The sequence below is a fragment of the Taudactylus pleione genome, unplaced genomic scaffold (assembly GCF_031769625.1).
Source record: "Taudactylus pleione unplaced genomic scaffold, aTauple2 ptg000454l, whole genome shotgun sequence".
Taxonomy (NCBI): domain Eukaryota; kingdom Metazoa; phylum Chordata; class Amphibia; order Anura; family Myobatrachidae; genus Taudactylus; species Taudactylus pleione.
The window spans coordinates 13,400,338-13,425,701 of record NW_028284856.1 but is presented as its reverse complement, the minus strand read 5'-3'; the positions used below and the strand labels follow the sequence as shown (position 1 = coordinate 13,425,701).

The window sequence follows — 25,364 nt, the reverse complement described above, 5'->3', positions numbered from 1 at the left end:
TTGAATGCAGAAGGGACAGTGCCAGATGAGAGGGAGAGATTGAGGAGGTCGGCAAGATAACAGGCACATGGAGAGAGGTAGCGGAGGAGACGTGAAGGGATATGGTCAAGGGGGAATGTGAAAGGGGGGTAGGACCGGATGACGGACATGACTTCCTCTCCAGATACAGGGAAGAGGATGTCAAAGTTGGTAAAATGGATGGGGATGGGTGATCCGGGAAAGGAGGAGGTGTAGAGCTGGGGGACTGGTGGGATATGATGTCCTGACGTATGGAATCAATTTTAGATGTAAAGTAGGTAGCAAAGTCAAGGGCAGTGAGGAGGGGAGGCAAGGAGGGGGTGGACAGAGGAGAGAGTTGAAGGTGGTGAAGAGACGCTGGGGTTTTGAGGACTGGGAGGAGATGAGCTTCTTGAAATAGTACTGTTTAGAGAGGGTGTGGCTGGGTTGAGTTTGGGGAGGAAATCTAGATGTAGGAATAAATTATGAATGTGAGATAAAGTGCAAGAGATATGCAGGGAAGCAAGTAAAAGTACAGTGGAAAAAAATGTGTCTGTGCAATGACAAAAGTTTATAATTGAGTGGAGACAAAGTGGAGATTTAATGGGGAAGAAACTGAATATTAAAGTAAACTGTATTAGAAGACATGACAGGCATGGCAAAGACCTAAGGTAAAAAGACAATATTTCTAAGAGATAAACTGAAATTGGCACAGATACATGGTATTTGTGAAATCAGAGAGCCAGCACAAATATTATCATGTAGAGTGTTTAGAGTGTTAAGTTCTTACAGTGAGCAAACATAGGGCCTGATTCATCTTTGGAAATAGAGTGAGATATCTCACTGCACTGCACTGCAGGTGGGGCAGATTTAAAATGTGCAGAGAGATTTAGATTTGGGAGCAGTGTGTCAAAACTGACATCTAAATTGTAGAGTAATAATAAAGGCTGTGCAGTTTTTGTGGGCTACATTCAAAAGCAGCCAGTATTTACCCCACATGCAAAAAAAAAATGTATGTATTTACACCCCTTGCAATATGGTTTGTCCAGGTTCACAGTTCAGTGCTATTTCTCACTCTATTCCCAAAGCTGAATCAGACCCAGAGTCCAGTGATGAATGTCCTTGTTATGCAGAAAGCAGTTGCTTGTAGCGAAGAGATGTTGAATTTACATTTCTTGTTTATACTTTGTCCAAATGTTCTGGTTTTTGGATGGGTTGAAGTTAGAGTGGTTTCTTTCTGTTTGACTTCGGTTTAACGCCGGTATAGCGCCAAAATTTGATTAGAAATGCAAACTGCACTTATAAATATTATGCACCAGCAGCCAAGGCCTGCAGCCTACCAATGAAACTTAAATAGTGAATGCTGGCATGTGTATGCAATGATTACAATCAACCCCAATACCCTCCCACTAAAAAGGCAGTAATAAAATTCCTAAAACAAATAAACAAGGAATACCACAAAGCTAAGAAGAACTTGGTCTAGTTATCAATACACTGTACAGATTGTCTCATTCTAAACTTTCTGCAGCAATGATGGAATTTAGATTGCAATAATCTACTGAGTATTAGGTATATCAAACATCAGAATAAACTTGCAGCAATGCTTGGTTTTGATATACCTAATCATCAGTAGATTATGGCAAACATCATAATAAACTTGCAGCACCAGGAACCAGGGCATTCGCACATAGGGACAAATGTAATAGGGCGAGAGTTTAGAAGATGTGAGAGTTTAGCAGTAATCTCTCACATTGGTCGAGTTTAATCTTCAAAATGGGTAAACATCTGGATGAGAGTTTAAATCGTTAGAGTTTTTTTAAACTAAAACAGTTTGCATGTTCTCGGACTCTATTACTTTGGCAGAGTTTACTGCTAAACTCTCACATTTACTAAACTGTCATCCTATTACATCTGGCCCATAGTTTAAGATCCAAGAGGATGTATCAACAAAACTGCAGGCTATGCAGAGTTGTGTGTGTACATACATGTATATAAACCTATGTTCAAATAGGGCTGGTGTAAATGCGCATGGCTAATGAGGACGGCTATGAAAGTGTGTACTGATAGGGACGGTTTCGCCAGAGATGAGCACAACTCTGCATACAGAGAATTATCTGCATTTAGTTTGGTACATGCAATGCGAGTGCAATTACGGCCAACAAGCGTTCAGCTCTGCAATAGCTTCTGTGTCCCATTTTTGGATATTTGAAATGCTTAGCAGTTATATAGGTCCACTAATACGAAATTGAGTCACAAATAATGTGAAAAAATGTATACAGAGAACACGGCTTTCTTCCTGCTTTGCCACATAACAGAACCCTGTCTTAAAAGGGCTAAGACATACATTGTGTAGAAAAAAAATCTCTCTATGCTAGATTCCAAATTAATGGAGAACCGATGCGATTTATACTTTCAATCATAGATAAAGTTAGTTAGATTACATACACCAAACACTGAAAACTGCATAATGCGATACATTAGCTGACTGACCCAGTTACTTAACATTTCCTTCAGCATGAAATGCTTGTACATCATAAAGTGTGGCGCTTGTGTGAGATCTGTGTGTATGGAGCTTCTAAGGCATAGAAAATACAGGAGAGGGAAACTAAAGTGATAAGTAACCATGCTCCCTAACGGTTGTCACCCAGAGCCATGCACAATTGAAAACTAATTAAAAAAGTACTAATGATTATAATGTTACCAGTTGTTAATTCAAGGATATTTACTAGGCATTTACATTTTACCAAATGCATTTTCTTGCATTGTTTGCTGTGGTCTTACCCTTGTTTCTTAATAAGAAACTGCTGAAGATCTCGAGCGATATTTGAGGTCTTTCGGGCAACATCCAGATACAGGTTTGGCCGATCAAAGCTAGTACAGGTGACCTGTGGGTTGCACAGTTTCAAGGAATCCAAAATATCTTTGCGGATTGAAGGGCTTGCTGTTGCTGTCAAAGCCACAATAGGCACCTAGAATAATTAAGAGCAGACCTTAATATAGTACTAGACTTGGAGACTTGAAGCTGAAGCTATGCTACCCACTGAAATGTTTTTAATATAATTCTTGATTAGTACACAGACATTTTACTCAACTCAAGTTTACTCAAGTAGAACATCACAGAACTGAAATGTAAGGAACACTGGATATAAATCATAATTACCCTTTATTCATATGGCGCCACAAAGGTTCTGCAGCGCCTTACACGGTACATAAATTAGCACGCAACAAAAACAGTTATTAGCGGGACAAGGACAGAGTTTCTAAACATAGCTGCATAACACAAGCAGGCGGGCATCAGCAAGAAAGTGTTAGGTGCCAATTGGGGAGTTAGGAGTACACAATAGTATAGGTAGGGGAAGGAGAAGCATGTGAGGGACGAGGGCCCTGCACTTGAGAGCTTAGATTCTAAAGGGGAGGGGCAGGCAGACAGGGGTGACACAGATCGGGTAGATAGTGAGGAAGGAGCATGGAGCAGTGGGTTAGGATATAAGCAGCTGAATGTGTGTGTTTTAAGATGACCTGATGTTATGTCAAACTTAAGTTCTTCGTTCATCTATCTCTATAACAAAAAAATAGATTTTGTGTGTTATTTACATGAGAAATGAAAAAAAAAAAAAAAGAAGTTGTTGCATCTAGCAAAAAATGCACATATTATGGGACTGTCCCGCCATTCTAATAGTGAATAATTTGTCCCAGCTGCTGGGTACTATGCCATGCTCCTTTGAGGGGGTGGTTCTCACATGCTAGACCCACCCAAAAAGCTGTGCAGCCATGCCCAACATGCTGTGGCCATGGCCCCTCCAGGGGGTGCCCCTAGGATGTTGCTGTACCCAGGTCCATGATTTCTCTTGGCAGCCCTGGAGGTGACAGGCAGTGACAGTAGGGAATGGGGCTTAGCGTTGGGGTAGCAAGGCAAGAGAGGGAGGGAGGTGGTTGAGAGTGGGGGGACAAGTATCGGGGGGGGGGGAAGCAGACCAAGGAGAGAAGGAGGAACAGCAAGTGGAGGATACTAGAAGGGGAGGATAGGGGTCGAAAATGTAGGTAAAGGATTATGTGGGCACTGAATAAGGGGGTGGTTAAAGTAGAGGTGTTCATGTTGTGGACGAGGTAATAAGTGAGATGAAAACTGGGGTGGAGGCTGTGTGATATGGAAACAGAGTGGATAACAGTCACAGTAATACCATTAAATAATACTAAAGTACTAGCAAAGTCTGATATGTAGTCAACAATTTCAAATGAATGGAATACCAAAGGCAGCAAAGAATGATCATGAAAATGCATAAAATACGCTATATAAAACAGCAGGTTACTCACAGATAAACCATTTCCTTCTAAATACTTCATGGCAGCTCTTACAATAGACTAGCTTCATTCTAGATAGAGACAGGTAGTTAAAAAAAGGTCCCTTGAAGGAAATATAATGGAGCTTCCCCTCTTCCCTACAGCCTTCCAGTGACTTCTCAAGCTGTCTTTAGAAAACATCTGAACAAAATGGGTGAGAACTGGACTGCCATAGAGTATTTAGAAAAATAAAAAGGAATTATGGTGATGGAGTATAATCCACTTCAATACACCTCTCATAGCACTTACACAAGGAATACAATAAGTAGGGCAACAAAAATACCCTCTCCCCCCACCCGCCAAAAAAAAAAAAAAAAAAACACACCTCCCACATAAGTTACATACTCTACAAAGAGTGGTAGCAAGAAGTTGAGTGAGTAGTGTGTATTTTTTTTTTTTAGTACCGGTAATTCCAGTACTTTATGTCCATCTCTCTTATGGTATGGTTTCTTCTCTGGTCCATCTGAAAACAGCTTGTGTGGAAAGGGCATAACCTTTAATAACAAGATTAACAATTATTCTAAATTCCTAAAACTGGGTACACACTGTACGACGGTGCGGCCCAGTGATGCGATGTAACAATTCATTGCGCGCACTGTACACACTGCACGATCCGGTGTACGATGATACAATGTATTGTTACATGCTGTATGTAATAGCATCGCGTCGTTCATTGCACTGCCCCATCTGATGTACAGGACAGCAGTGAACGATGGATCAGATGTACACACTATACGACAGTGGTGGCCAATGTGCCGATCGCATTAACCACGGACACGCGACAGGACAATCGTGCGGGAGCAGCCAATAAGAGTCAGGCAGATTCTTATTGGCTGCTGCACCAAAGCTGAAGCAGCAGCTGACATGTACTGTCTGCGGTCAGGTGTTTCACCAAAATCACCCTAAATTCTTATTGGCTGCTGGTGATACACCTGACCGCAGAAGGTACATGTCAGCTGCGGCTTCCCCTGCGCTGCTGGATGAAGCGTTGGTGGTCATGTGCATCAGGACCAGCCACTCTGACTACTGGAGCGATTAAACACTGTTTTCTAGCTGAATGAAGCACCCTTGTGACACCACCCCTAAGCTACACTGTGCCCTCTACTCTACAAGGAAAATATGCTGGAGCCTGATCTCACTTTCAGGGCAATTTATCATTATGTGCTCTACTGCTTTATGCATCAATAATGAGGCAATGAACATCTAAATTCTGTTACTAGGAATAAATCAGTATTATGTGGAGGACTGTGGCAATTCTAATGTGAGGGACAATGTTTTGTTTTTTCCTACTGGGGGACAGTGTGTTTGGGTTTTCTCCTGTGGGGGCCAATGTGTGATTTCGGCAATACAGTCCCCACACCCTTGCTGTGAGGCCACACCCCCTTTTTCAGGAGCACACCTATGGCACAAGCACATGTAGATACTCTGTACATCACAGGCGATTTTTAGTTTTAAAATTAAATCACAGAGTCCAAAAGTCTGGGCACCCTTGCTATATGATGTATATGGACACTTGTTAGTGTTCATGCCCAATATTTAAAAGGGCAGTGCTTTTACCAGCCATGTCTTACTAGTAAAAGCACTACCTTTTAAAATATCGGACATGAACACATACAAACATAAATAAGCCCCCTAATGTCATCCACCTCAGAGGAACTTCAAGCATTGGTTCAAAAGGTGCATCCATTATTGCTAAAGAACTAAATTGAGGACCCATAGAGCCACAAATGACCCGATATAAGGGCAAATTGTTTTCACTGCTCGGAACAAACAAAAATCAATTCTTTTGAAGTCAATTTGGTTTCCAGTAACACACATTTGTTTTGGTTTCACACTATGAAATACACTTCTTCCAAACCCTATAATATATTATTGAAGAGCTATTTTTTCTTGTCTTCATGAGAGTATTAATTACAGACACTGTTACCCCTCTAAGCAGTTCCTTTACAATTTTCCGACCATATAATGTAGCTGCTCTATAGAAGGACTGGGCCCTGGAGTAATACATCTGGATAAAGCAACTCAAATGTATAAAGCACAGGTTCCTTTTCATAAACAAAATAATTTCTCAGTTTCACTTCACTTTAGCAACTTTTAAATATGCTGACCCCCATTTTCAAGTACCCAAAATTTTCTGGGAGAACTTATTTTCTGGAAAAAAAACTCCTAAATACTATTCTTCACCACTTATACAAAAACGCTATTTAGCAGCTATTGAGCCTGTTTAAAAACACCAAATACCTTCAGCAAGCCAAATCGGGGGGTATCATAGCTAACCCCCATGTCAGAGCATCAATTGGGGGGTGTCAGGCTGATTTCCCCAAATCTGACAGTACTTTCCGCCTGTCCAAGTTTCGCCGTACTTCCATATTGAATACGGGGTAAAGCGGGCACGCGCGCAATATTTTTCCGCCTGCAAAACAGGAGAAGTAGGCGGAAAGTCTGTGCCGGGAAAACATTATCGCGGGTCGGCTCATATTGAATACGGGCATTAGACACAATTCCCCCAAATGATTTTCTTTTGGCTCAAATAGTCTGCCACTATGTATTTATAGTTAGTCCTAAAAGGATATTGGCTTTGTAAATGTTATTTGCCGTGAAGTATCCCCTTAATTTTTTACAGTTTCACAATTCAGCCATGTCTCCACTTATCCCCTATGATATCCTGGCTTTTACAGTCTGGTGTGAGTTTCCCAACAACAGGATGTCATCCAGGAGTTGGGATCCCCTCCCCCTCTCCTTACTCCTCCCTCCTCGCATCCTAAACTTAACCTTTCCCACAGAGCTTAAACCTAACCCTACGCCCTTTTCCTCCCGAAACCTAACCCATCACCTAGTGCCTAACCCCACTACTTACCTTCGGGATGCCCGCGGTTGGGATGCTGGCACCGGGATTCTGACAGGTGTCGGGATTCCAACGCCAGCATTCTAAGCGACAGCAGCCAGGCTGTCGGGATATTAACCACATGCCATTATCCAGATATGGCCACAAATTAGCACACAGTTTTCTTAATTCACCTATTAATGTCAATAATACAATTGTGAAGGTTCTTTTAGATGTTGCAAGGCAAAAAGTCACACAAATGAACTAGGAACGTGGTCCCAGCGACCAGAACCTAGGAAACCTTCTGTGTTGAACACTAACAGAAATATTTCGGTATTCACTTAAGTATCTGCCCTAGTGAGGTTCCGATCTATATTTCCTATCCTTTTTGTCCAGAAGCCAATTAACCTACCAGTATGTTTTGGAATGTAGGTGTAAACCAGAGCACCCAGAGGAAACCCACACTAACACAGAGAACATACAAACTCCACCCTGGTGGGAATTGAATCACCATTGAAACTTCTTCAGACTGTTCAAATGGTACCTCAAGATTAGATTGAAGTGCAGCAGGAGTCAGGTGCTTCAGTTGTATGATTTTGAAAGCAAACGATATATTCTTTGCAACGGAGATGAGCCCCTTACAAGATCCCATAGCCAGGTCAATTGGACAAGCTGCATTGTCTTGATATGTAGCAGCAGGGCGCTAAATGCCCCCTCTGACTGTGCTTTACCAACAGGGAAGTCTACATTCCCTAGGCTCCCGGCTCGGCCCAATTGAAAGAGTGACAGCTGAAAAAGCTCACCATGTCCCAAATCAGTCCTAGACCTGGACATACTTCCCTAATTAGAAACAAAATGAGCTGAGATTGACTGGACAGCAGTAGTGCACAATGACAATGCAAAAGTGTACTGCAAAATAGACACCCCATTCAGAGACAGCAGCAGTGAATAAGCCAGGGTGACTATGAGCTGCAAAACAAATCCCTCTAGCAGAGTAGAGTTTACTTCTGTTTGTCAGGCTTGCCCACACCTATTAAAGTCATGACTCTGAATCAGAGGGGCAACAAATATCTAGGAGTTTTTCTTTTAATCCATACAGCGGACCTTTACTGATTTCAAAAGCAATGTTAGCAATAGAGACACATTGTGAAACTAAAATGGAAGGTGGTACCAAATTTGTCATGGTGGTGTGGTTTGACAACGATTAGGTTTTTGGCTAAATTTGAAGGTCTACATGGTACCCGTTGAGTAGTCCATGGAGTCTCTGATTTGAAAATTCTGTGTAAGCCAGTCCGCTGAGGATGTCTTCCAGTGCCTAAACTGATCTGAAGTCACAGGCTGATATGTACCAGCTGGGGGCAGGCAGAGCAGTGGGTTGGAGGATCAACTGTCACACTGCACCTGCACTGACAGTTACTAATTTCCTCCACATTTTCATATGCCATGCTCTCCAATGTTGATCTGCAATGTAAAAAAAATGAAGGCTGCAGATGTACTTCAAGGTCCATTCTTCAACCCAGGCAATGCCGGGTATCCCAGCTAGTAATGCATAAGTAAATAAAAAACTACAACAGTCACTAAATTTTGTGTACAATATTTAAGTGAGCTCAGTAATTTTGCTCAAACCTGATCACTAATCACTATGTAAAGGGGAAAACTTTTTTACACATTCTTACCTAAGTGATCGGTACTAGAGATTGTTTTGCCCGAATAAGGGAAAATGAAGCAGTCCTTACATTAGGGATGTGCAGGCTCGGATAGGTTCGAGTTTGCACGTGGAGTTCGGATTTTTCCCTCCAAAAAAACGGAACTCAGAAAGAGGCAAAACGTCATCTTGCAAGGACGAACATCATCATTCCTGGACTTTTGTATATATGTATATATGTCCATCATTCCTGGACTTTTGTCCAGGAATGATGATGTTCGTCCATGCAAGATGACGTTTTGCCTCTTTCTGAGTTCCGTTTTTTTGGAGGGAAAAATCCGAACTCCACGTGCAAACTCGAACCTATCCGAGCCTGCACATCCCTACCTTACATGGAGTTTTGTGAAGTGAAAAGCAAATAGGCTTATAAAGATAAGCATTTTGACTAATTTAAGCTCCAAATAAAATGTCCTGTTGAATGTAGTAGGATATTCAGGTGTTATCCTTTTCTTCTATTACTAATCATAAAAATAAGACAAATCCATATATCTTACTAATAACTCATCTAATTATTAGGTATAATACAATTATTTTATTACTATTTTTGCTGTAACTCGTGACATCTCCGAAGTTCTGAAGATGCATCTTTTTCCCTGCAACCAGTTTGAATCATTCGCTCTTTACCACATACACAGGAATTTCCAGTTGTTACAAAAAATGCATGTGGGAGTTAATCATGTGACTCTTGTTTGACTGGGTTCTATACCGTGCAAGTATTACACATTCTCTTTTACCTCCATGTTAAATAGTCCATCATTGTGTGTTAATTGCTAACATAACAAGTCTATCCACACTAAAAAAAAAAACACATCAAGACCAACACATAGTACAAAAGCTTTTTACTACACAAAGATAACTTAGAGATCATATATGCTCTTATGCTGTACATATAATTCCTACATACAGTACATATAATACATTACAGTTTAATAGGCACATTATAAGAAATTATTTAGAAGGAACAGTAGTTTCTACATTAGATCCCAGTAATGTGATACCTCTCACTGTTATAAGTTAACTCTGTGTTGCTCTAATCTTCATTTGTGTATATAAAACGTCAGGGATCCTTTAAAGTGCGGCCATGTACACATATGCATGTTTGAGGGTGTGTTCGTAAAGGTAGAAATGATGTATGCAAGTGGGATCAGTTTTCCTTCCTGTGTACGTGCAGAGCAGTATGTGTGTGTATATACAGATGTGTCCTCATACATCTAGCCTCAATATGCAATGCAGCGCTACTTGCCTGGTGTGAGTGAGCTGCCAGGTCCCGTGCTACTCTGCTAGAGTCGGGCATCTTTGTTTTGCCGAAAATGCGTGCAAGTCGCAATGCGATGCGACTAGGAAGCACCAGCAGACTGTTCTGATTAATTTCATATGTGACACTTGTATATCTGTGGACACCGGAGTCTGTATATGAAGCACAATGGAAAAAAGCCGCGGCTGCTACATTATAGCATCTCGCATTCAGATTCAGAGACTCCGTCGCACAGAGATATACAAGTATATTAAATTGATCAGCGCAGTCTGCTGGTGCGTCCTTGTTGCAACCTATTGCAACTTAGCCACATTTTCGGTAAATAAAAAGAAGCAAAAAAAGACGCCTGGCGCTAGCTGAGTCTCATGGTAGCTGGCGCGCAGAGAGGGGCTTTTTAGCACGTCTACAGCAAAGATATGCAAGGACAAATCTGTATTACACGAGAAAGAGCAGGAGTGCATGAGAAAGTATGAGAGCACATGAGGGAGACTGCATGAGAGAACAACGATGGAGAGTAAAGCATGGAGAAAGGAGCAAATATAGACAAAATTGATAAATAATAGTAGATACAAAACATGGAAATATAAAATTAATGGGATTGAAATGCCGGCGGTAAATCCCAACAGCGGATGCCCGACATGAGGAGATCCAGACTGGGGTAGGTAAGTATACTAACCCTCCCCTGTCCCCACCCCCCTAACCCACCCTTAGTGGTGCCTAACCCTAACCTCCCCTCCTAGTGCCTAAACCTAACATCCCCTCCCGCACCCTAAACCTAACCCTCCCGGGGGGTGTGCCTAAACCTAACCGGCCCCCGGTGGTGCCTAACCCTCCCTCCTAGGGGAATCTCCTCCCCCCCGCGCGCATCTAACGCTGAGGGCGCCCTTCCTTTGGGCTGGCATCCTCGGCATTCCAGCATCGGAATTAACATAGACGTCGGCATTTCGACGCCTAGGTTACATAGATTACCGGGATTCCGCTGTGGGCATTGAGACCGGTGGTTCTCATCACTACATCCCATATAAACATATAATGACAGGAAGCATGTAAATAAAGCATAAAGAGAACAAGGAAAGCATGGAGGAATAAAGTTATAGATTTGCAGGAAATGTATTTTATTGCATAATTAAGACTGTATAGATACTATGGGCCAAATGTAATAGGGTGAGAGTTTAGAAAATGTGAGAGTTTAGCAGTAATCTCTCACATTCGTTGAGTTTTATCTTCAAAATGGGAAAACATCTGAATGAGATTTTAAATCGTGAGAGTTTTTTAAGTCTAAAAAAACATGCAAGTTCGCTCTGTTACTTTGTTTTTGGACTTTATTACATTGGCAAAGTTTAAAAAGTGTCAGAAACTCTCACTTTTCTAAACTCTCACCCTATTACATTTGGCCCTATATATCCATTGTAGACACAGCATTTATATGATATCAATATACTTTGCTGATTTCAGGGTTAAATAATTGGTATTGTAGAGAAATATATTGCAGGGCTACACTTATTGTATGGTAAAAAATACAGGTATACTGAATAAGTTGCTGAACATTTAGTAGCAGGTCCATAGCTTGTTTCTGTGCAATCATCAAAGCATTCAAGGTCAGAGGCTGCACAAACCCACAAGCCCCCACCACTCCTAGTGTATATGGGAAACGCTCTCTCACAATAGACATACCATGGTTGACATTACTAAAAGTGCAAATAATATGAGATATGGTAAGAACTTACCTTTGTTATCTCTATTTCTACGAAGTCCATAGGGTTCCACAGGATACCTTGGGGTATAGGTGTGACGTCAGTCATCGGGCACCATAGAGTTAAGCTTTCAGCCTCCCAGGATGCACTAGGGTGCCCCTCCTATACCCCGCCCCCGAGCCAAGGCATCTCAGTTTTGTACCAAGCCATAGGCCGGAGGAGGAGAAGGAAGAGAGAGAAAAAAAGATCTGGATACACACAAGAATCACATTCTCACCAGAGGGAGACGGAAAAACCGGTGAACAGAGCAAAGCCCATCTGCAGCACAGGTGCGACAGGGCGGGAGTCCCGTGGAACCCTATGGACTTCGTAGAATTAGACATAACAAAGGTAAGTTCTTACCATATCTCATATTTTCTACTTCGGGGTCCATAGGGTATCCACAGGATACCTTGGGGATGTCCCAAAGCAGTATCCTTTAAGGATGGGGACGCTCCTGTGCTGAAAGGAGAATCCGCCGCCCGAAGGAAGCATCCTGAGAGGCAAAAGGTGTCAAACCTGTAATACCTCACGAAGGTATGAACAGAGGACCACGTAGCAGCCTTGCAGATCTGGACTGCAGAGGCACCACGTCGAGCTGCCCACGAAGGACCCACAGACCTAGTGGAATGAGCCTTCACAGAAGGAGGAACCGGCAGGCCTTCATGAAGATAAGCTTCAGAAATAGCCATACGGATCCAGGCTGCCAAAGTTTGCTTTGAAGCAGGCCAACCCTTTTTACGGAAGCCATAGAGGACAAACAAGGCGTCCGACTTCCTAAACGAAGAAGTGCGGTCAACATAAGTCCTCAAGATCCGCACAGCATCCAAAGTGGCCTCACCCACTGAAAGGCCAGGTGAGTTAAAAGCCGGAACAACTATTTCCTCGTTAACATAAAACTGGGAAACAACTTTGGGAAGAAATTCAGGACGAGTGCGTAACACTGCCCTGTTCCCATGAAAAATCAAGAAAGGGGGTCTACAAGAAAGAGTCCCTAAACCAGAAACACGTCTGGCCGAAGCTATGGCCAGAAGGAAAACAGTCTTAGCTGTTAGCCATTTAAGATCCACTGAGCCCAGTGGTTCAAACGGTGGTCCCTGGAGAGCCCTCAGGACCACAGTCAACTCCAAAGGCGCAACAGGTGGAACAAAAGGCGGCTGAACTCGCAGAACGCCCTGCATAAAGGTGCACACATCAGGGATTGTAGCAATCCTACGATGGAACCAGACAGACAGGGCCGAAACCTGTACCTTCAAAGAAGCAAGGCGGAGCCCATGGTCTAATCCCGTTTGTAGGAAGACGAGTATCCGAGACAGACGAAACTCCCGCGGTGCATAACCTCTCAGTCGACACCACTGGAAAAACGTATGCCATACGCGATGGTATATCCTTGCAGAAGATGGTTTCAGAGCTCTTAACATGGTACGCACTACAGAGCTGGAAAACCCCCTGGACCTTAACATGGCTGTCTCAGCAGCCACGCCGTCAAAGACAGCCGAGTCAGGTCCGGGTGAAGACAAGGACCCTGCGACAGAAGGTCCGGTCGTATCGGCAACCGCAGAGGACTGTCCACGGACAGACCCTGAAGGTCTGAGAACCAGTGCCGTCTGGGCCACGCGGGAGCTATCAACAGGAGTGTCCCTCCTTCCTGTTTGAATTTCCGGATTACCCGTGGAAGAAGGGAAACCGGAGGAAACATGTAAGCGAACCGGAACGTCCACCGGACGGACAGAGCATCCACCAGAGACGCCTTTTCGTCTCTTGTGCGAGACCCGTACACCGGCAACTTGTTGTTGTGCCGGGACACCATGAGGTCGATCTCTGGAAGACCCCACTTGTCCACCAGCAGTTGAAAAACGTCCGGGTGCAGGGACCATTCCCCCGGATGAACGTCCTGGCGACTGAGAAAGTCCGCCTCCCAATTTAGCACTCCCGGGATGAAGACAGCTGATATGGCCGGAAGATTGCGCTCCGCCCATACCAGGATCCGAGACACCTCTACGAGAGCTGCCCGACTTCGGGTTCCTCCTTGCCGGTTTATGTAGGCCACGGTGGTAGCGTTGTCCGACTGGACCTGCACTGGGCGACCTTGGAGAACCCGATGTGCCTGCTGGAGAGCATTGAAGACCGCTCGGAGATCCAAGATATTTATTGGAAGCTCTGCTTCTGTCGGAGTCCACCTGCCCTGGAACAAGTGTGGACCCGAAACTGCTCCCCAGCCCCGAAGACTGGCGTCCGTTGTCAACAGGACCCAATTCGGTACCCAGAACGGACGACCCTTGTTGAGATGGGTCGTCTGCAACCACCAGGCAAGGGACAGGCGAACCTCCGGGGTGAACACTATCGTCTGGGATTTTAAAGACCGAGGCAGTCCGTTCCATTTGGACAGGATTAGGTGCTGCAGAGGTCTGGAGTGGAACTGGGCATATTCCACCATGTCGAACACCGACACCATGGAGCCCAGTAACCTCATTGCCGAGTGTAGAGACACCCGGCGGCTGTGCAGACAACTGCGCACCCTCAACTGTAACAAAGATCCTTTGCTGTCCCGAGTCCAATAAGGCTCCGAGGTGCAGAATCCGCTGAGACGGGATTAGAGTGGACTTCTGCCAGTTTATCAACCAGCCATGCCTGTGCAGTAGGGCAATGGTCAGGTCCAGGTGACGCAGAAGGAGCTCCGGCGATACTGCCACTAAGAGAAGGTCGTCCAAGTACGGCAACATGCGGACTCCCTGCAGCCGCAGAGAAGCCGCCATAACCACCATCACCTTGGTGAACACACGCGGTGCTGTCGCCAGGCCAAAAGGTTACGTCCAAAACTGAAAGTGGTCGCTGCGGATTGCAAATCTGAGGAACTGTTGATGGCGCAAAAGAATAGGGACATGCAGGTAAGCGTCCTGTATGTCCAATGACACCATGTAGTCCCCAGGTTCCAGCGCCAGAATGATGGACCTTAGGGTCTCCATCCGAAACTTCGGCACCCGCAAAGACTTGTCGAGAGCTTTGAGGTTGAGAATCGGACGATACGACCCATTGGGTTTCTGCACCAAAAAGAGATTGGAATAGAAACCCTGGCCCCTCTGGGAGAATGGAACAGGCACTATAACTCCAGCCTGGAGCATAGTGTGCAAGACCTTCCGCAGCTCCGTGGCCTTGTTCCGGTCTGATGGTAGACCCGTGGTGAAAAATCGAGCCGGGGGTCTGTGCCGGAAGGAGAGGGCATACCCGTGGGAGACCACCTCGAGAACCCAAGTGTCTCTCGTGGTGACCGACCAACACCGGGCGAACTGCAGCAGGCGGCCTCCCACCTTGGGATCCCCCAAAGGGAGGCCCGGACCGTCAGGCCGCAGGCTTGTCATCTATCTTAGGGGCCGGACGTCTGGTACTCCAGGTCTGCTTCCGGGGCTTGGCCGATTTCTTGGGGCCAGCCTGTCGGGGAAAGGACTGTGGTTTGGGCCTGCCCTGGGCCCTATAAGACCGAAAGGACGATGGCCCTGAACCAGAAGGGACAGCAGCCGACGGGAGACATGCCGATTTAGCTGCCGCCAGTGTGGCTACAATCTTGTCCAGATCTGGACCGAAGAGAACTTCTCCGTTAAAGGATACACCTCCAAACCCTTTTTGGAATCAGCGTCCGCCTTCCAGGATCGCAACCACAAGGTGCGACGAGCAGCCACCGCTGCCGAAGAAATTCGAGACACCAGGGTACTAATGTCTAAGGCCGCCTCGTTGATATAAGTGGCCGAATCAAGGAGATTACCAATCAACTCCGCCTGCTCAGCCGGAATCGAAGGACGCCTCCAACGTATCCGCCCAGCGCTCCATAGCTCTGGCAACCCAGCAAATGGCCATAGCCGGCCGCGCTGCCCCCCCGCAATTGAATAAGCGGACTTCAGGCAGATCTCCACCTTGCGGTCCGTAGCATCCTTAAGGGAGGACATGGATGGCATTGGTAATGTGGCACTACGGACAAGACGTGTCACATGAGAATCCACCTGTGGAGGGGATTCCCACTTAGCAAAATAATTATCCGCGAACGGATAAGCCACCGCCAGACGCCTCTGCGGCTGGTATCGCTTGCCAGGCTGTTTCCACGCCTCCTCTAAATGGTCCACCAACTGACCCGAAAGAGGAAAGACTGTGGCGTCACCCTTCACATCCTTAAAAAAGGCATACTTGGATTTAGCCGCTGAGGGAACTTCGTCCTCAATCACCAAGGCTGTGCGGACTGCCCGAATAAGTCCAGGAACATACACCTTGGACCTAGCGTCCGCTTCCTTAGTACGGAGAGGTTCCTGATTGTAAGGATCCAGAATCTCCCCATCATCAGACGTCCCTTCGTCCTCATAAGGAGCAGACAGAGACGCCACCGGCCGTTTATGTGGCCGCATCACAGACTCTCCTTGCAACACATCCGACAAGTGCTGTACAGAACTCGTCAGGGAGTTAACCCACGCCGGCTCCTGAGAAACTGGGAGAGGGGAAATAGGGAGACTGTGGGGTACCACCAATTGTCTTGGGAAACCCTGCATGGGTGACGACACCACCGATTGCTGGGACAAACCCATCTGCGTAAACACGGGCTGCGGAGCTAACTGGCCCACTAAGGTTGTAAGCGCCTGAGCGAAACAAGCCCAGGGCGGCTCCTGTACCGGTGCTGTAACCGTAATAGGCCGCGCCAACGACAAACACTGCCGGCAGAGGCCCTCCGCTAAAGGTACTTTACACGTAGTACACTGCAGCCGGAGAGGAAAGTCACTTTCAGACATGATGGTAGAAAGTATGTGACCCCTCTCACCAATTTTTTAAAAAGGCGAGAGACCACCCTGCAGCACCGCACCGCAAGGGCTTTAGCAGAAAGAACAGGGACAGTAATAAGGCTGACAGTCAGAAATGGAAAGTACAGGCAGCAGCGCTAGCACAGTCACAAACAATGCAAAGAAACTCAATTCCTGCACTAACAGCGCTGATAAATCAACTACACAGACACAGAGTCTGGTAGGACACAGCGCTGCATACACAGACCTGACCACAGCGGAGGAGAGGTATGCGGGGGGACCCAGACCACGATGCCTCCGTCCAGACTTCCAGCAGCGTTCACCATGCGTTCTTGAAGATGGCCGCCGAGGAGCAGAGAGGAGGCTGGCCTGGGGGAGGAGTGCTGCCACAGGGCCAGTCGGCGTGTTGCAGAGAGGGCTGTGTGCAGCGGGGGAGGCGCCGGCTGTGAGACAGGGAAAGCGCGCTCCCCTGGCATGCATTTAACCCCTGGGACGCCGCAGCGCTACCGCTCTGCCGCGGTCCTGCAGTCCGAGGGGGTTAGTGGAAGCGCAGGTTAGTACCTGGCTCCACGCTGCAGCCAGTCCCCAGGGAGCCCCCTGCCTGGGGACTTCTGGACCATGTATCAGCGGCGACCCACCGCGGGACCCCGCTGCTTACCTTGCTGCCCCCCTTGAATCCGGCCATGGTCCTAAACATCTGGGGTCACCGCTAGCTGTGACCCAAGATGCTTACCAGAATCCCCGGATCGGTACCGGCGTTCTGGTACCGGCGGGGGTGTAGGGAAGACAGCATGGACGTCAAAACTGACTGTCCATGCTGTACTTCCAGATGTGCAGCCACAGCTGCAAAACGAAAACTTCAGGGGCTCTTCATGGACCCCCTCTAACAGGTGCCTCCGACTCCGGCCGTGCACCGAACTAAACTGAGATGCCTTGGCTCGGGGGCGGGGTATAGGAGGGGGACCCTAGTGCATCCTTGGAGGCTGAAAGCTTAACTCTATGGTGCCCGATGACTGACGTCACACCTATACCCCAAGGTATCCTGTGGATACCCTATGGACCCTGAAGTAGAAAAAAGCCTGTATTTATTTTGCTCAGTAAACACACAGAATGGTGATAATACTGTACATCTGGTTGCTAAGGCACATATACTGAATAAAAAGAGGCAACTAGTTAAGGTGAAGAGGCAGTTTGAGCAAATGTCTGGGGAGATTGAATATCTGCCATAAAGGGGGGAATTCAGTTAGGTGCAAGTTTGGTCCCACAAGGCAAAATCACTGCAAATTTGCCTTGCGAATTACATTTGCAATTCAATTCCAAGCTCGCATTTCTTTTTCAGAGTAAATTCGCCTGTTTTTGTTCGCACCCCCTTGAGCAGGTGAAAGGTAGGGAAAATCTGTATTTTAAGGTAAAAATGTTGGGACTTGCTTCAGAACCCCTTGGACACCCTCTCTAATGACTAATTAGGCATTTGAATCTTTTCAATTAGCTTAATTGGGCCAATAATTACATGTCATTTTGGGGTGAAAAAAATGGCCTTAAATTACCCCGAAAATATGCTTTTTTAGCTAAACAATGCACCGCAAATTTAATGAAAGTATCTATTTCAGAGAAAAATAATTGCCTTATCATTTGTTTAACATTTTTTAAAGATGCCTCAAATTATCCCAAAAGCATCTTTTTTTCTAGGAAATTCTACATCTTTTTACATTTATTTTACTTTTTTTTTTTTTAAATGCACAAATCAGCCATTTGACACCATTTAAAAGCATACAGTACTTTCCTTAGGGCCACTAACAGTCTTCTACATGATTCTGCTAACAAAGTTTTACTTCTTTGGGATCCAGGAAGGTCTCCTCACTTTTTTATAGTATTTTCCCTGGACACTTTTTTGACAAAATTCGCACACTCACTGTGAGTAGTGCGAATTCACATTTCTAATTGAATTGTGCGTGTCTCGGGTGCGCGCATGAAGGCGAAGTGTGCGAGTTTTTCGCCTTTTGCAAACTCTCACCTAATTGAATTCCCCCCAAAGTGTGATAAATATGACATGTTCTGAAAGTCTTACCGATGGCAGAGCAGTTCTGAGAAATCCCAGATTCTGGTAGGCACTTCTGAAGTCATGACCCCATTCAGAGATGCAATGTGCTTCATCAATTGCAATCAGCGTTAAACCTACAAAGTAGACAGAATGAATATATTCTAAACAAAAGGATATTAATGGACTTGGATGTATGTACATTTTTTCTATTAAATCAGTGTTACTTATTCTACTCACAAAACAATTTAATTTTAAACAATCCAAAATAGGATGTTTACGCTACATAGGATAGGCCAATGCCACGTGGGTGTGGTTAAAAGATGAGGAAGGCACCTGACAAGGAAAGGTGCAGGAAAAAAATGATAATGTAAAGGTTTAGTATAGTTCACTTACACCTACTGTATGTGCCCCTACTATAAATTAACTGGAAGGCAGAGTAACTTACCACATCTGTTGTCTAGATCCTGAAGCAAAGAGATTCCACCCGAACAGAATTCAGGAGTCATGTAAATTACTTTAAACTTCCCTCTGTGAAATCAAAAACAGAAGATTGACAAAAACTCGGAAATATTTTTTCATTTACATTGGGCATAATAGGGTCTATTCATAAATCAGAGAAAAGCCCTGTTTTGCAGTACACAGGGCTTTTCTCTGCTTACTGCTATTCACAGAGCGGGTTTCCATAGAGAAGTTCCTGACTTCTCCAGCGGGACCCCCCCGCTCCATGGATGAATCATATCACCAAACTTTTGTATGGAGAGTGCAATTCATAACAAGACTGAAAGCTCATTTCAGTTCCTCTGCGGTGTACAGATTCACCATCTCAGGATGGCATAACCTGTACTGTCAGACGATAAGAGCAGGGAAGTTGAATACTTTCCTGCTCGGCAGCCGGTCCTGACTCCGCCCCTTTTTCTAGACCAGCAGTCATCTTAGTTTCCCCACACATTATTTACATACTATAGTTTACTTTAATGGAAAATAAAAATAAATTATATTTATATACATATATATATATATATATATATATATATATAGATATATATATATATAGATATATAGATATATAGAGAGAGAGAGAGAGAGAGAGAGAGAGAATAAAATAAATTGCATTATAAAAAATATATATATAATTGCTTGATATATCAATCCCCTGATCACAGGAGTAAATAATACATTTAAATACAAGATTGGCAACAAAAACAATATATTTGACTTCTAAAAACATTGCAGCACTGTCTTCATTATAATTTATAATTAAACATTTTAGAATCAAATTGATCAGAAACCCAAGAAAAATCATCTGTTCACACAAAGTTTACGATTCAAAAGTATTTAATAAACTAATGACTCACGCTCTCACATCTTGAAGAACATTTTTAGACTGTGCAGATCCAAGAAAACATGAAGGAATGTTAGACATTCTGGAAAGTAAGAAAAAAAAATCAAACAAACAATGTAACAATAAATGCACTCAGCTGATAGTGTGTAGTATAGATCATAGAAGATAACAGTTATCTGTAGATCTGAACAATATCATAAAATGTAAATTACAACCTTTATAAAGCACAATACAATACCCTCAAGCAAGTGTTCAAATTAGTCTACCCTTTGTATTTACAACTGGAGTCTTCTCCTAGTTAGCCCCTAGAATCTCTGAATGCCAGACGTGGCATCGCTAGAAACTGCAACAAGCTCTCTATTGTATTAGCTCTGGTTATATCAATTTAAGAACTGTCTGTCATGTGTAGCCTTCTATCGCATACTCTGATCCTCAAATATGATTAAGAATGCTGGACCACAGTGGTTTTAAGTAAATAGAAGAACGAGGACTCTGCTAAATTAAGCAGTGTAGGTGGCCTAGGAATGTAGACTCCGTACTGCAATTTTATGTAAACAGTGCTCTGGGAATATATGGGGATAACCAAATCCTTTAATATCTAAAATTGAAGGTATTAAAAATACGATATCAAAACACATAAGCTTGTGACTTTTCCTATCAAGGAAAATGACTATATTTGAAGCTTAATTCAGAGATTTTTTAATTATTTATTTTTACACATAAAGACGAACACAATACAACGGGCTAAATCTCACCCCGGGCTCGCAGTTTTGTACGCAGCAGAAGGGGACTGCGAACAAAAAATTTGCAAATACGAAGGTCCCGTAAGCGCGGCATACAGCCGCTCTTATTCGTGGATGCGAATAATTAGCACCTAATTGGATAGAGCCCAAAGAATCTTAACACAAAAGTATCGCGTGCCCTATATTAGTCTAATATACTCTCTGGCAAAAAAAAGCAGCTTTATTCATAGTAATACTTCATGCAGCTGAAATCCATATCAAGACTATGGGAATTATTAGAAATCAAATGTGTAGTGAAAATGAGATATAGCTGAACACATCAATGGACATCGTGCATCAGAGTTTTAGGTCATAATAATCCAGAATTACATTAAACCAAATCCCCATGTACACTATAAAACAATAATGCATGAAAAACATCACTATACCATTATACTTACTCAAGCTGTAAAACTTGGTCTTCCATGAGTGAAATTAGAGGAGAGATCACAATACCAATACCAGATGTGTAAACTGGTGCAAACTGGTAACATAAACTCTTTCCGTAGCCTAAAATGAATAATATAAAACAGATATAACTGGTCCACTTTAGGGCTGTTTAAATTAGGGATGTGCAGGCTCGGTTCTACTCGGTTCCGTTCGTTTTTTTTTACCGAATCTTATTGGCTATCCAAAACTCGTGACAGCTGAAACCCAATAAGATTCGGGAAAAAAAAAACGAACGGAACCGAGTAGAACCGAGCCTGCACATCCCTAGTTTAAATGCATGTAAACAAATAAAAGTTAACTGGAAATCTGTGTTATGTATGGAGTAACCCTAATTAAAATTCCAGTATAATGTCCAGTATTGCACATCAGTACAGTCAGTCACGGTACTGATGTGCAAGGTAGACTGTTTTCCCAGGCAAACTAGGAAAACTACATGAATCTAACACCCATCTAGGAAGTGATTACAACCGATTTACTGAAATGTGTCAAAAGAAAATGTTTAAATATTTTAGTTTTATTTAGATTCACCTTCTTCACTCACCACAGTAAGGTCATCTCTCAATCCTGCCTCTTCCATCATCAAAACATGGCCCTTCCTTACCCCAGATGCCACCAAAGCTCTCATTCATGCTCTCATAATTTCTATCTTAGACTACTATAATCTCCTCCTCTCTGGTCTCCCTCTCTTTTGACTTTCCCCACTTCAATCTATTCTTAACATTGCTGCTAGTCTTATTTCCTCTCCTGCCATCTGGGATCTGCCTCCTCTCTGCAACATGCTTCACTCGCTCCCTTATCTCACCAAGTGCAGACTCCTTGCACCCACAAAGTCCTAAACCACCCACCCGCTCACTACATCTCTGACCTCATTTCTGTCCACACTCCCTTGTACTTTCCACTCCTCCTCTGACCGACACTCGTCTCCAAGACTCCATTTCACCTGTGCCCTGCTCCCTTGTCTCCACCCCTCTTCCACCTTTTAGCAACTCAGATTCTATCTGAACGCCCATACATTGGGCACAAGATCACAAAGTACGGAATTATTCACACCCATGACTCCTGCCATCTTTAGGGAGTTGCCCTACCCATGCGCCAACTAACTGTCCTTCGCAATCTGGCGTGATATTAATGTTTAGTACTATGGCATTCCTTTGTGTTTAGCATTTCAAATATAGTACCCTGTTTAATGTGACATTTTTGTAAGTTTATTCTATACAGTGCTGCATACATTTTGTGGTGCTTTATAAATAAAAGAGAATAATATTTTAAAAAAAAATAAAAAAGAAAGGCAGTATTTCATTTCACAAAAAAAAAAAAAACATCCCATACATTACATGGTAGGATGCTCTGGGAGCACTGCATTAAATTGACGGAGGGGGTTCACATTGGTTCAATGTTAATTTAAGTTGAACACGCTAATGCTAGAGGCAATTGTACCATATTTAAGGTATCTTTAAGGATTAGTTTGTGTAGACAATACCATGAAATGCTCAACAGTAGAGAACTTAAAAGCTGAAGTTTGCAAGGCTTTCATCTCTGAATATCCAGTCACCCAAAACAAAATGCTTACGAGAACCATTTCCAATTTGAGCAAATTATTATGTTGGGAGACCATAATAAAATTGGCAATAGTTTAGTAATATTGTTTGAAATAAGACTTCTCCCTAAAATGAATTATTGAAACCTCAGAAGACATACAGTAGCTGCCACAAGGGCACAAATATGTAACCATGGAAGCAATTGTTGTAAAGGAAGGTCCGTTATTTGTCACATAAATCTCAAAATATAGCAGCATTGTATTTTGAGGTTTCAGAAGGAAATTACAGCCAGAAGTACTATTTCAGGAGCTACAAATAATTGCAGAACCAAGCATAATGATTTATATTAGGTGATATCATTTTTGAGTATAAGACACCAACACTGCTTACCTGTTGCCATGACAACTAAATTGTCTCTTCTTTCTTTTAAAACAGAATGGATAACTTTCCACTGAACCCTGAGAAGAAGGGAAAAAACAGGAACTGTGTACCATTGAAATATCATTCTAACTAAGATGTGAATAATTTATTGTGCCATATAGATTACCAACTACCCCTGGAGTTCCTTGTATTGAAAAATGTATTGGCCAATTTGAACATTCAGTGCGGATATGAAAGGGTATTGATGAATCTTATTTGAGGGATATTCATTAATATAAAGTAAATAACTTCTCTAAAACTACCAAATGTTATATTATTAGAGTCTGCTCTCACACGTGCTCCAAAGAACCTTTTACTATATCTATCTCTATATCTCATAGATCTATCCATCCATCCATATATATCTCCCTCCCTATTGGAGAGTTTATTTTGAATATACAGCATTATTTTCTTTTATTGTGTTGCCTGGGATTCAGTACACAGCTGAAATCAGTCAGGGGAGGGGCAATTTCTGCCTGTTGTGCTCTGCCCACCCTGTCAGGGGCCAACATGTCAGCAGCCATCACCACATGGTACAGCCCTAGAGCTGCAACTGTTCATTCTACCTGTGGCCGCACAAAAACACCAGTCACTAATAGCTGTTTTAATGTAGGTGGCTAATAATACTTCTGCCTTACAGCAGCCATGCACTTTCCATAAGACCAGCTAAAATTACTATGGCACTGCTTTACCAACCACTTGTTTCCACGCTTCTTATACCCCTTTTACACCAAAATCCCCGGGTCTGACCCGGGATTTGGAACACGTTTCCAACCTGGATCAGACCCGGGGCAAACCCCTTTTACTCTGCGGCGCCGATCCGGGATATGCCCGAGTCGGCACCGTTCACATCTGGCCCTTGTCAGAACTGACCCGGCTGCCCGGCAACGGTGAGCAGCGCTTTTCCCCTCTCTCCCCCCTCCGCGACCTACTTACCTTATCCTGCAGCGTTCCGGAGGCAGGGAGAGGGGGTGGGGTGCGCTGCTTCGTGCCGCTCGGCCAGGCGCTGCTTGCAGTGGCCGCTTGTAGATGTCATCTCCTAGCGCCACTGAAGCCGGCCAATCAGGCGGCATGCGGAGCGACCCGGGTCATCGTGAGCCGGGCCGTTTACATTGGAGGTTGACATGGGAATAACCCGCGCTCAACCCTGCAATGGAGCAGGGTCGGATCCCCGGGTCACTGGACCCGGGTTGATCCGTTCACATCGACGAAATTCCTGGGATTATGCGCGTTCACGTGCATCAACCCGGTATATTTCAGTCGGTGTAAAAGGGGTATGAGATTGTAAGCTTATTTGGGTAAGGCCAACTCTACCTTCTGTTTTACATCATTGTATGTAGAATGTTTGCTGTTTGTATTATGATTCCCTTAATGTACAGCGGTACATAATATGTCAACACATAAAGAATTCTACAAATATTAAAATTAATAATCATAATAATTACCAGAGAACCTGGAAGAGTCAGCATTTTATCAGGACGTCTGCTGGTGTCTAGTGAAAGTGTGGACATATTTGGAGGGGAAACTCTGGGATGCCAGTTATAGTGAAAAAGGGTGACAATCCAAGCTGAAACTTACACCAAAATAGTCAACCAACCCAGACTGGCTAATACAAGGGTGTTTTTTTTTTTTTTGTTTTTTTTAAATGTGTGAAGAATCCTGCTTTCTTTCTGAGCCAAGTTGAGCTAAGCAAAGAAGACAACAATGAAAGGTACAACAAAAACATATTGATATTGCTTCACTGTTCTATTATATGTCCTTCAGTAAACACAGGGAATGATAATACTTCAGCAATTGTGTAGAGGTGGCCGTACGCGGAACGATTTTTAACAAGATTTTGTCAGTTTCTACAGGTTGGACAGACCAATCATTTGAAAATAGTTGTATTTTGAGTTGTATAGTTGGATCGCAGATCAAATGGTTTTGCAGAGAGATCTCAACTGATCGTGTACGATGTGATACACTTCTATACATCTTATCCTATGATCTTACTGATCAATCGTACACCATTTGACCACATCTTATGAAGAATTTCAAGGGAAATCGTACAACTGATCTTACCAACTTTGAATCTCACCGTGTATGGGGGCCTTAAAATAGTAATCCTAGACAGACAGATTGACAGGCATCTAGCTAGTGCTACCAATTAATACTGCTT

General features: G+C 43.8%; 1 protein-coding gene across 1 annotated transcript in view; it reads right to left on the bottom strand.

The window, feature by feature from the left end:
• The window catches only part of WRN (WRN RecQ like helicase), a 138,373-nt gene that overhangs the window by 76,687 nt on the left and 36,322 nt on the right, over positions 1-25,364 (bottom strand). The window contains exons 13-18 of the mRNA XM_088448395.1: positions 23,177-23,244; positions 21,200-21,308; positions 20,030-20,098; positions 19,120-19,202; positions 18,702-18,808; positions 2,779-2,966 (exon numbers count right to left, since the gene is read on the bottom strand). Of these exons, the coding sequence (XP_088304521.1) occupies positions 2,779-2,966; positions 18,702-18,808; positions 19,120-19,202; positions 20,030-20,098; positions 21,200-21,308; positions 23,177-23,244 (624 nt within the window). The remainder of the gene's footprint in view (positions 1-2,778; positions 2,967-18,701; positions 18,809-19,119; positions 19,203-20,029; positions 20,099-21,199; positions 21,309-23,176; positions 23,245-25,364) is intronic.